The following is a 12,165-nucleotide window of genomic DNA, read 5'->3' as shown; positions in this document are numbered from 1 at the left end:
TGTTAAGTGAATTATAAAGAACTGAGGCATTTCCAACAAACCCTAGTTTTGGCATGGAATTTGAATAGTTCTTATTTTGTGATGTGCAGTCAGTGAACTTCCTGTGATGTAATATGGTCCCTCAGTGCAAAATACTAGGAAATGGGAATTTCACCATACCCAGCAGTTTCTCCGAGGAGGAATGAGTGGAACTGAGTATGTGGTTATTTTCTCTTTTAATTCATTCAGCTACAGTAGAGGGAATGTCTTATCAAGATAGTCTAGAGGGAGTGGTAGCACTTGGGAAATGTGAAAAACCAGCCAGTCAGTGGTGGGAATTGGGAGGGGCACCTAAATAATGAGTTTAATCTAATTCTTATGGTAGGTTTAGTACCAAGCCCTAAAAGTTAGTGGTCTTTCCTAGAAATAGTGCAAAATTGAATCTAAAAATATATGGCTCATTATTGTGTGTGTGCTGTAAACATCCTGAAACCTTTCTTGGAGTATAATTTTTTTAAAGTCCTCTATTTTTTATTGTAGTTTCATTATTCTGATCATCAAAATCATTAATTTGTTTTAAAATTCTAAATCTTTAAACCAGATGTTGCAACTCTTATCAGAAGGATAAGTTTTACATAATTTGGAGATCAGGAAAGAAGTATTCCAAGGCAGAGTTTACCAAAATAAAGCTTCCAGTTTACGTTGCTAAACTCTGGATGGTGGCATTACTGTTGGGCTATTCTCTCTCAGCAAAAATGGACTACAAAGTAGTTTCAGTGTGTGTCTGTGTGTTAAAGTAGAAGCATGTGACACCAACAAATGGGTACCACATGGCAAAGATACCCAGGAGCAAGTCAGTGATATGAAAGGGATAATTTAGTTCTATTTCATTTCATTTTTTTCCCTTCAAGGAGAGAGGGGGAAGGAGAGAGGGAAAGAGAGTGTTCATTCGTTCATTCCTACAGAGGAATCAGCCCCCTCGTTTTAGTTTATGTGCGTGGTTGGTTTAGTGAGGTTTTACTCCTGCCTGGTTTTAATATTAACCTATATTCTTATACCTTCAATTATAGCTTTTAGATACCAAATTTCTTTATCTTTGCAAATGGAAATGGTGGAGAGACTGCAGTACACTACTCACTTTCCTATATCAGCTGGCTCTTGTGCTGACTTAGAACGTGGCCCACTGTCTGGTCCTGGCCTTGTTTAATAGTTATTTGTGTGTACTTACCTCTCTTTCTGGGCCTGATTCACTTAGCCAGAAAAGAATTGCTGAGGGTTTAGTCTGTGCAAGCCCTGTGCTGGCTTTGACCTCTCCCATCTCGGGATACCTAGAGTGGAGAACCTTGAACGTAGTATGTACTAACATGTTACATGGCAAGAACAGTTATTTCTCCATGTGTGTTCAGTCACATGTTTAACTCAGAGTACACTTTCCACGAGTTACAATACTATTGATGGCTAGAAACTTTAGTTGACTGACTTCTAAAAATAATTTATTCCAGTTACTGAACTAGAATTCTTAAATATCATGAAAACTTTTGAAAAGTAAAAACATCTGTTTATCATATTAAGAACATTTCAAGTATGCACATCTTTGACTATATTAAGTAGGAATATATCCATACATAAGTTTGTCTTTATACTTGGATTGTTTGTTTTCATCTAAATCCTCTAGAGATTTAGAGATTTCGTCTAAATCCTTTAGAGATTTAGAGATTTCCATTGTATAGTGGAAAGAACATGGATTTTAGAGTCAGACAATCCTGGTCAAATCCAGGTTTTGTAACTTATTAGCTATGTAATTAATTACAGTTACCTCCAGCCAGTTAGTTTGACTTTGGGCAAAATCTGAGCTTTTGTTTCTCCATCTTATTTCCCCTATTCTATTTTCTAGGGATAATAAAACCTACCTTACATGGTTGTCTTGAAAATAAGATTATAGACAGATTGATAGGTAGGTAGTAAGTACCTTGTACACGGTAATCAGTTAATGTTAGTTTCCCTTTTCCTTTTCCCTTGTTCATGTGCTCACTTTTATATTACTTCAGTGGTAGAAGACATCATCTTAAAAGACCCATGTTTTATTTGGATACCTGGAAGGTAAAAGATACTCTTATGTTTTGTGTCAATTATGGCTAGTAGCTATAATGTATGGGAATAAATCTGGAAGAACTTTTGCTCAATGTGTGTTTATATGAAGCAGCTTTTTATTTTCAGTTTGTTCCTCCAGTTAGACATTTGTTTTTTCTTTCTCTTTTCCTAATTTATTTTATTTTATTTTTTTTCCTTTTTCTCCCCAAAGCCCCTGGGTACATAGTTATATATTTTAGTTGTGGGTCCTTCTAGTTGTGGCATGTGGGATGCTGCCTCAGCGTGGTTTGATGAGCAGTGACAAGTCCGAGCCCAGGATTCGAACCAACGAAACACTGGGCTGCCTGCAGCGGAGCGCGTGAACTTAACCACTCGGCCACGGGGCCGGCCCCTTTTTTCCTAATTTCAAAAGCAAAATGAAGCCAGAATTCATTCAGTGGTTCTGTTAGAGCAGTGGTCTCCTGCAGTATTTATTGAAGGGCCACAAGTGTATATACCTATTATAAAGTTAAATGATCACCAGTGAATTTGAGTCTACCTTTGTATGCTATGCACTTCTCTCTCTTTTTTTAATGAATTTTAATACAAGTTTAGGTTTTTATAACCATCACTACAAGATACAAAACAGTTTTATCACCCCAAAAATGCTTCATGTTGTCCCATTGCAGTCACTTTTTTTCTCCACATCTAACCCAAGGTAACCACCATCACTTCTCTGTTGCTGTAGTTTTGCATTTTCTGGAATGTCATATAAAGGACTCATATTATATTTAGCTTTTTGAGACTGACTTCTTTCATGCAGCATAATGCTCTTGAGATTCATCTAAGTTGTCAAGTCTATCAACGATTTGTTTCTTTTTATTGCTGAGTAGTATTCCATTGTATGGTTGAACCACAGTTTATTTATCTAGTTATCCATCATGGTTCATTTGGATTGTTGCAATTCTTTTTTAAAATACTACATTTTGGGTGTTGACCCTGTGGTGTAGTGGTTAAGTTCGGCATGCTTCATGGGTTCGGATCCTGGGCATGGACCTTCACCATTCATTGGCCATGGTGTGGTGGTGACCCACATATAAAGTCGAGGGAGATTGGCACAGATGTTAGCTCAGGGCTAATCTTCCTCACCGAAAAAAAAAAACCGAAAATTTTATAAACTGCGTTTTATAAGTTTGTCATGATTTTCAAAGTAGGATAATGTACACTAATCAAGGAAAAATTGCAAAATAAGATAAAACTTGGAAAAAGATGATCCCTGCCCAAACATAAGCTCTGTGAACATTTAGGTATATTTCTTTTCAGTCGTTTTCCTGTGCCTGGAGTTTTTTGGCTTATGGTTATATTTACATAGTTGTGATCCTCATATATTCCATTTTTTTCATGTTTTAATTGTGAAGAGTGTATATAACATATACAGTTTAAGAAGATTATAAAGCAAACACTGAGTAACCACCCAAAATAAGAAATGGAATATTGCCAGTGTCGGAAGCTTCTTGTACAAGGCCTTGCCCATCATTTCACCTTCCCGTTACCTAGAGTAATCACTGTCCTAACTTTTGTGATGGTCATTCCCTTCTTTGCTTCACAGTCTTCCAAGCTATGTATATTCTTTAAACAATAGCTCTATTATGATAAATCTTCATAAAGATGCTTTTTAGCCACATAGTATTCTGATGAGTGATGGTACTGTATGTAGCCATCTTGTAGTTTAGGTTGTTTCTGGTTTTCACTGTTGGAAATAATGCTTTATGTAGGGATAATGTCTTTTTACATGAAGCCTATTTTGCATTTAGGATTATTTCCTTGGGATAGTGTTATGAATAAAAGAATATGAAGTTTTAAGGTTCTGGTATATGTTGCTAAATTGTTCACACAGAGTTTTAGCAATTCATGCCTCAAGCAAGTTTGATTGTCCCTGGGCCAGCGTTGAGGGTTTTCCATACCTCCTCCAGAGAAGAACCCCTCGGGGAATTTGATGGTTGAGAAACATCTTACCTTATCTTGCATTTCTGAGGTTGAGTGCTTTTCTATATGTTTACTCATTAGTTTTCTTTTTTGTTGACTTTGCCCAAGTTTGTGTTGGGGTAAATCAGTTTCTTAAGTAATGGTCAGTGTGGCCTTGTGACCAGTTTTTTTATCTTTTCAGATGTAGGTGCAAGAAATTACAGGCATCTCTGTGCTGTTTATTACAACAAGAATCCTGGGTTTGAGATAATCCATGGGCTACTGGACAGAATTATGCAGCTGCTTGACGTGCCTCCCGGTGAGAAGAAGGGAGGATATGTGATCAAGGCATCAGAAGGTGAGACGGATCAGCCAAATCCAGAGATGCTGACAATGTAGTGAAGAGGCCAAGCCCTATTTTTGATGACATTTTTGGGGGGAGGCAGGAGATAGAGCTTCATTTCAATTAATTGTTAGTGTTTTTTAGAAAACACTTCTTTTCCCTCCAGCATTTTAAGAAAATGCTTCTCAGAGCTCTCAGAGTGCTGCATGGTATACTTTTGTTCCAGCTGAGCGTTGGTAACCCCTAGTTATTGGCACTGTCAAGCCACCAGCGCCGTGGGGAACCCAGAAGTGCAAGGCTGGAAGCGGAGAGAACCTGAACTGGTGATTTGCACTCAGAAGCTGCCTGTCTGAAGCCTTTAAGGCAAAAGAAAAAAAAGAACCTCAAAAGTTATTCCGAAAGACTTCACATATGTCAGTTGAGTCACAGAGTTGACTGAGGAAGGGCGAGGACCCTCCTGTCTAAAGGCCCAAGTGCAGTACCTCTCTGTTGGCGAGTTTGAGGTAGGCTGGCCGGACGGCGGATACATACTGCTGCTGGGCTAGTTTCTCGTTGTCTGAGGAATCCTGGAGCTTTCTTCTCGTATCCCTGTAGCTTGATCGGAGTTTTTGTTAGGCAAGAGATCCAGAAACATCTTGAGAGAAGTATTTTACCACTTGCCGCTACATTTACCTGACAGTTGTTTATAACTATATTTGGCATCTTAAATTTCTAACAGAACATTTCTTTGAAGTGTTATTTAGCAGTTATTTGTAGTGCTGTGAGGTTTGGTGGGAACATATTTTGTTTTTCCCTTAGATTTATTTTTCTTGGTCCTCAGAGATTGTTTTGGTTGTTGTTTGTTTTTGTTTTTATTTGGAGACTTCTTTGAAAATGCAGTAAGCCTGAAATATATGGGCCTTTTTAGGTTGAAGATTTACGGGGCTTCTTTTTTTAAATTACACTGAGAGATGAAATCTTGCATGCAGGGATTGTTTTCTGCCACGTCTCTCGTTAGAAATACTCCAGTGAAGACATTCGTTATGCTTAGGGACTTGTACAGTATTAGAACGGGACTTTGGAATTTCCTGGTTTGACAAGTGAAGGAACCGAGGCTGGGCCAGTTAAGTGAGTTGGGCTGGGTCACCCCTGTAGAAGCCAGGGCTCCTGCCTCCCAGGGCTCTTCCCACACGCCAAGTTGCCTGCCTTCACAGTGCCTTTACTTACTCGTCACCAGCTCCCTCCTCTGCAGCTCTGCTTTCAGGCCTGGTCGCCCAAGTTAATGGCAGCCTGAAGCTGATGTGACACGTCTCTTCACCTTTTATGCAAAGTCTTTTCGCAGCAATCTGACTTCTCAAACAGATTAACTGGATAAAACTCAGTTCCCTGAAACAGATCATGCCACGTATATTAGGTCTAATTGTTTTTCTTACTTGAAAGGTTGCAAAGAGCTGAAATGGTAAATTGGAGCATAATTTGTTAAGGATATAATACTTTTTTGTATGGAACTTTTATATTAATGATGTTTCTATAAACCATAAACTAACGTCTTCATATTATGACTCTCCTGCCTGAATAAGTCCCTTAGACATTTATTTCTCAGAAGAATCTTGAGTTCCTAGTCATGAGGCAGGCTTCAAGAAGACAAGGATAAGTAGGACACAGGCCCAGCTGTCCAGGAACCTGCAGGGGGAAAGCCCAGGACATACCCACTCTCACCAAGCTGCTAAGACGAGTGCCTTGAGAGTTCCAGAAAGGGAGACAGTGCAACTTCTTGAGGGCGTTTGGAAAAGGGTTAGTGAGTTTCTGGGCCTTTGAAGGAAGGAATAGGTGGAGACAGGAAGCAAGGCACATCACATGAGCAAAGCCAAAAAGGATGGGAAACATCGCCTAGTGCAGCTTGGTTTGACTATAGGGTGAGGAAGAAGCGTGGAACTAGAGTCCTGAATGCTAGAATAAGGGCTTTTAGCTGATTAGGGATAAAATATAGGGATTAAAAATACCTGCTTCTTCCATTTTTTTTTAAGCAGGTAAGTGATCTGTACTTTAGGGGATTTAATCTGGAACAGCATATAGGTTGGGTGGCATGGAGAATAGAGGTGCAGAGAATGGTTGAAAGTTATGATAGTGTATTCTAGAGCAGTGAGAATAAGGACTTTAAATTTAATGTTAGCCATGGCTATATCAAGGAGAAGACTGAAAAAACTCTGTGAAGGTGGAAGCTCAGCATTCAGCATTTGGAAAAGTTCATGATATGTGCCACTTGGAACCTTTTATGAGACAGCAGATAGGTTTTGATCTCCTTTTTAAAAGTCAGGTTTTTATCATTCTAAACATATAATTTGAATCCTGTATGTTTTAGCACAAAACAATATAATACTTAGTACCTAATTTCCCTAATATGTAGATGTCTGTTGTTTTGGTTTGGATTGTATTTTTTTTTAAATTAGAAAATACATTCATAAACTGTACTCATTTTTGATGTGGTTGTAGATCTTTATGTTCCGTTTTTTGGGCCAGGTTATTACTATGGTTTTTTTCTTTTTCTATTGAGTTAATGATAGGTTACAATCTTGTGTGATTTCAGTTGTACATTAATGTTTGTCATTCGTGTTGTAGGTGCGCCACTTCACCCTTTGTGCCCACCCCCGACCCCACCTTTACCCTGGTAGCCACTAATCTGTTCTCTTTGTCCACATTTTTAAATTCCTCATATAAGTGGAGTCATACAGAGATTATCCTTCTCTAACTGGCTTATTTCACTTAACATAATTCCCTCAAGGTCATCCATGTTGTTGCAAATGGGATGATTTTGTTCTGTTTTGCAGCTGAGTAATATTCCATTGTATATATATACCACAACTTCTTTATCCATTCGTGTGTTGATGGGCACTTAGGTTGCTTCCATGTCTTGGCTATTGTAAATAATGCTGCAGTGAACATTGGGGTGCATAGGACTTTTGGAATTGCTGACTTCAAGCTCTTTGGATAGATACCCAGTAGTGGAATGGCTGGATCATATGGTAGTTCTATTTTTAATTTTTTGAGGAATCTCCATACTGTTTTCCATAGTGGCTGCACTAGTTTGCATTCCCACCAGCAGTGTATGAGGGTTCCATTCTCTCCACAACCTCTCCAACATTTGTTACTATTAGATTTAGATATTTTTGTCATTCTAATGGGTGTGAGGTGATATCTTAGTGTAGTTTTGATTTGCATTTCCCTGATGATCAGCGATGATGAGCATCTTTTCATGTGCCTATTGGCCATCCGTATATCTTCTTTGGAGAAATGTCTGTTCATGTCTCTAGCCCATTTTTTGATCGGGTTGATTTTTTGTTGTTGAGTTGTGAGAGTTCTTTATATATTATGGATATTAAGCCTTTGTCAGATATATGACTTGCAAATATTTTTTCCCAGTTAGTAGGTTGTTTTTTTGTTTCAATCCTGTTTTCATTTGCCTTGAAGAAGCTCTTTAGTCTGATGAAGTCCCATTTGTTTATTCTTTCTATTGTCTCCCTTCTCCAAGAAGACGTGGTGTCCGAAAAGGTCCTTTTAATACTGATGTCAAAGAGTGTACTGCCTACGTTTTCTTCTAGAAGCCTTATGGTTTCAGGTCTCACCTTTAGGTCTTTGATCCATTTTGAATTTATTTTGGTGAATGGTGAAAAAGAATGGTCAATTTTCATTCTTTTACATATGGCTTTCCAGTTTTCCCAGCACCATTTGTTGAAAAGACTTTCTTTTCTCCATTGTATGCACTCTGCTCCTTTGTTGAAGATAAGTTGTCCATAGATGTGTGGTTTTATTTCTGGGCTTTCAATTCTGTTCCATTGATCTGTGCACCTGTTTTTGTACCAGTACCATGCTGTTTTGATTACTGTAGCTTTGTAGTAAGTTTTGAAGTCAGGGATTGTAATGCCTCCCATTTTGTTCTTTTTTCTCAGGATTGCTTGAGCAATTCGGGGTCTTTTGTTGCCCCATATGAATTTTAGGATTCTTTGTTCTAATTCTGTAAAGAATGTCATTGGGATTCTGATTGGGATAGCGTTGAATCTGTAAATTGCTTTAGTTAGAACGGACATTTTAACTATGTTTATTCTTCCAATCCATGTACATGGAATGTCTTTCCATCTCCTTATGTCATCTGTCATCCACTTCTCTCAGAAAGGCCTTGTAATTTTCATTATATAGGTCCTTCACTTCCTTAGTTAAATTTACCCCGAGGTATTTTATTCTTTTTGTTGCGATTGTGAATGGTATTGTGTTCTTGAGTTCTTTTTCTGTTAGTTCGTTGTTAGAATATAGAAATGCTACTGATTTATGCACATTGATTTTATACCCTGCAACTTTGCTGTAGTTGTTGATTACTTCTAAGAGTTTTCCAATGGATTCTTTGGGGTTTTCTATAAATAAGATCATGTCATCTGCAAACACTGAGAGTTTCACTTCTTCCCTCCCTATTCGGATTCCTTTTATTCCTTTATCTTGCCTGATTGCTCTGGCCAGGACCTCCAGTACTATGTTAAATAAGAATGGTGATAGAGGGCATCCTTGTCTCATTCCTGTTTTCAGGGGGATGGCACTCAGTTTTTGCCCATTGAGTATGATGTTGGCTGTGGGCTTGTCATATATGGCCTTTATTATGTTGAGGTAGTTCCCTTCTATGCCCATTTTGTTCAGAGTTTTTATCATAAATGGCTGTTGGATCTTGTCAAATGCTTTCTCTGCATCTATTGAGATGATCATGTGGTTTTTATTCCTCAGTTTGTTGATGTGGTGTATCACGTTGATTGATTTGCGGATGTTGAACCATCCCTGTGTCCCTGGTATGAATCCCACTTGATCATGATGTATGATCCTTTTGATGAATTGCTGAATTCTGGTGGCCAAAATTTTGTTTAGAGTTTTTGCATGTATGTTCGTCAGTGATGTTGGCCTGTAGTTCTCTATTTTCGTGGCATCCTTGTCTGGCTTTGGTATCAGCGTGATGTTGGCCTCATAGAATGTGTTAGGAAGTGTTCCATCCTCCCTAATTTTTTGGAATAGCTTGAAAAGGATAGGTGTTAAACCCTCTCTGAAAGTTTGGTAGAATTCCCCAGGGAAGCCATCTGGTCCTGGGGTTTTATTCTTTGGGATGTTTTTGATTGCTGTTTCAATCTCTTTCCTTGTGATTGGTCTGTTCAGATTGTCTGCTTCTTCTTGAGTGAGCTTTGGGAGATTGTAAGAGTCCAAGAATTTATCCATTTCCTCTAGGTTATCCATTCTGTTAGCATAGAGTTTTTCGTAGTATTCTCTTATAATCCATTGTATTTCTGCAGAGTCTGTTGTTATTTCTCCTCGTTCATTTCTGATTTTGTTTATTTGAGCTTTCTCTCTTTTTTTCTTTGTAAGTCTGGCTAGGGGTTTGTCAATTTTATTTATCTTCTCAAAGAACCAGCTCTTTGTTTCATTGATCCTTTCTACTGCCTTTTTCGTTTCAATAGTATTTATTTCTGCTCTGATTTTTATTATTTCTCTCCTTCTGCTGACTTTGGGCTTTATTTGTTCTTCTTTCTCTAGTTCAGTTAGGTGTAGTTTAAGATTGCTTATTTGGATTTTTCTTGTTTGTTAAGATGTGCCTGTATTGCGATGAATTTTCCTCTTAATACAGCTTTTGCTGTATCCCATATGAGTTGGTATGGCGTGTTATCATTTTCATTAGTTTCCAGGTATTTTTTGATTTCTTCTTTAATTTCTTCAATGATCCATTGCTTGTTCAGTAGTGTGTTGTTTAGTCTCCACATCTTTGTGCCTTTCTCAACTTTTTTCTTGTAATTAATTTCTAGCCTTATAGCATTATGATCAGAGATTATTTCAATTTTTTTAAATTTGTAGAGGCTTGCCTTGTTTCCCAACATATGGTCTATCCTTGAGAATGTTCCATGTGCACTTGAGAAGAATGTGTATTCTGCTTTTTTAGGGTGAAGTGATCTATATATGTCTGTTAAGTCCAATTGTTTTAGTTTTTTGTTTAGCTCCACTATTTCTTTGTTGATTTTCTGTCTGGATGAGCTGTCCATTGATGTGAGTGGGGTGTTGAGGTCCCCTACTATTATTGTATTGTTTTTAACATCTTCCTTTAGGTCTGTTAATAGTTGCTTTATGAACCTTGGTGCTCCTGTGTTGGGTGCATAGATATTTATAAGCGTTATTTCTTCTTGATGAAGTGTCCCTTTGATCATTATATATTGTCCCTGTGTGTCTCTCTTTACCTGTCTTATTTTGAAATCCACTTTGTCTGATATAAATTGCAACACCTGCTTTTTTTTCCTTGCTATTAGCTTGAAGTATGGTCCTCCACCCCTTCACTCTGAGCCTGTGTTTGTCCTTGGGGCTGAGGTGTGTTTCCTGGAGGCAACAAATTGTTGGATCTTGTTCTTTAATCCATTTTGCCACTCTGTGTCTTTTTATTGGAGAGTTCAATCCGTTTACATTGAGAGTGATTATTGATGCATGTGGACTTAAAGCTGTCAATCTGTTGCTCATTATCTGGCTTTCCTGCTTTTCTCTTCCTGTGTGCTTTATCCTACCCATTTGATACTGCAATTTCTTATGCTGGGTTTCTTAGATTTTTGCTTATTTATGTTTTGTGTTTCTGTTCTGTTGTTTAGTTTAGTGTCTACCCTGAAGTTTGCATTTAGAATCTCGTGTATAATATAGTCTGTTCTCTGGTGGTCTCTTACTTATTTGGCCTAGGCTAATTTAGTCCCTTTGCTCTTCCCCTCCTAAATTATTATTTTCACTTGTTCCAACTTGTGTTATGAGTTTGTAGTTAGAGTGATAAGATCGTCTTTGCTTTGGTAGTTTCCTTACCTTTATCCTAATGCTATAGTTGAATATTTGCTATCCCATTCTGTTTCTATTTATCTGTCTCCCTACTCTGTGGTTTGTGACCCCTTTCTCCCTTTTTTCTTTTTTCAGGTATGAGAGCCTTCTTGAGGATTTCTTGTAGTGGAGGACTTTTGGTTACAAAGTCCGTTAGCTTTTGTTTGTCTGGAAAAGATTTAATTTCTCCCTCATATCTGAAGGATATTCTTGCTGGATAGAGTATTCTTGGCTGAAGATTTTTATCTTTTAAAGCTTTGAATATGTCATTCCATTCTCTCCTAGCTTGTAAGGTTTCTGCAGAGAAATCCCCTGAAAGTCTGATAGGGGCTCCCTTGTAGGTAATTCTCTTATTTCGTGTAGCCCTGAGTATTCTTTCTTTGTCATTCCTTTTTGCCAATTTTACTACTATATGCCTTGCAGTAGGTCTTTTTACATTGACAAATCTAGGAGATCTGAAAGCTTCCTCTACACACATTTCTCCCTCAATCCCTAGATTTGGGAAGTTCTCTTCTATAATTTCATTAAGCACACTTTCTGCTCCATTTTCCTTTTCTGTGTTCTCGGGAATTCCTATGATCCTTAAATTCTTTCTCCTCATTGAATCTGCTATCTCTCTGATACTTTCCTCATTCCTTTTAATCCTTAGTTCTCTTTCTTCCTCTGTCTGGAGCCATTCAGCCTGTCTATCTTTGATTATGCTAATTTGCTCTTCTATGGAGTCTACCCGGGCATTCAGGGAATCTGTATTCTGTTTTATCTGGTCCATTGTGTTTTTCATCTCTAGTAATCCTGTTTGATTCTTCTTTATAATTTCAATCTCTTTTGTGAAGTAACTCCAGAACTCGGCTTGTTTCTCTATCTTTCTCTCTACCTCATTGAGTTTTTTGATTATAGCTGCTCTGAACTCATTTTCATTTAGTTTACCTAATTCCAAGTCCTCAGGACTTAATTCTGTGTTT

At 37.9% G+C, this 12,165-nt stretch overlaps 1 protein-coding gene across 2 annotated transcripts in view; it reads left to right on the top strand.

The window, feature by feature from the left end:
- The window catches only part of FARSB (phenylalanyl-tRNA synthetase subunit beta), a 74,168-nt gene that overhangs the window by 41,103 nt on the left and 20,900 nt on the right, over positions 1-12,165 (top strand). The window contains exon 16 of one of the 2 annotated variants that reach the window (XM_001495406.6): positions 4,217-4,372. The exons of the other annotated variant lie outside the window; for it this stretch is intronic. Within the exon in view, the coding sequence (XP_001495456.1) occupies positions 4,217-4,372 (156 nt within the window). The remainder of the gene's footprint in view (positions 1-4,216; positions 4,373-12,165) is intronic. 2 annotated transcript variants of the gene reach the window in all.

This window comes from Equus caballus, chromosome 6, assembly GCF_041296265.1.
Source record: "Equus caballus isolate H_3958 breed thoroughbred chromosome 6, TB-T2T, whole genome shotgun sequence".
Classification (NCBI taxonomy): Eukaryota; Metazoa; Chordata; class Mammalia; order Perissodactyla; family Equidae; genus Equus; species Equus caballus.
Note: the sequence above shows the minus strand (reverse complement) of the source record. Positions and strands in the feature narration are given on the sequence as shown.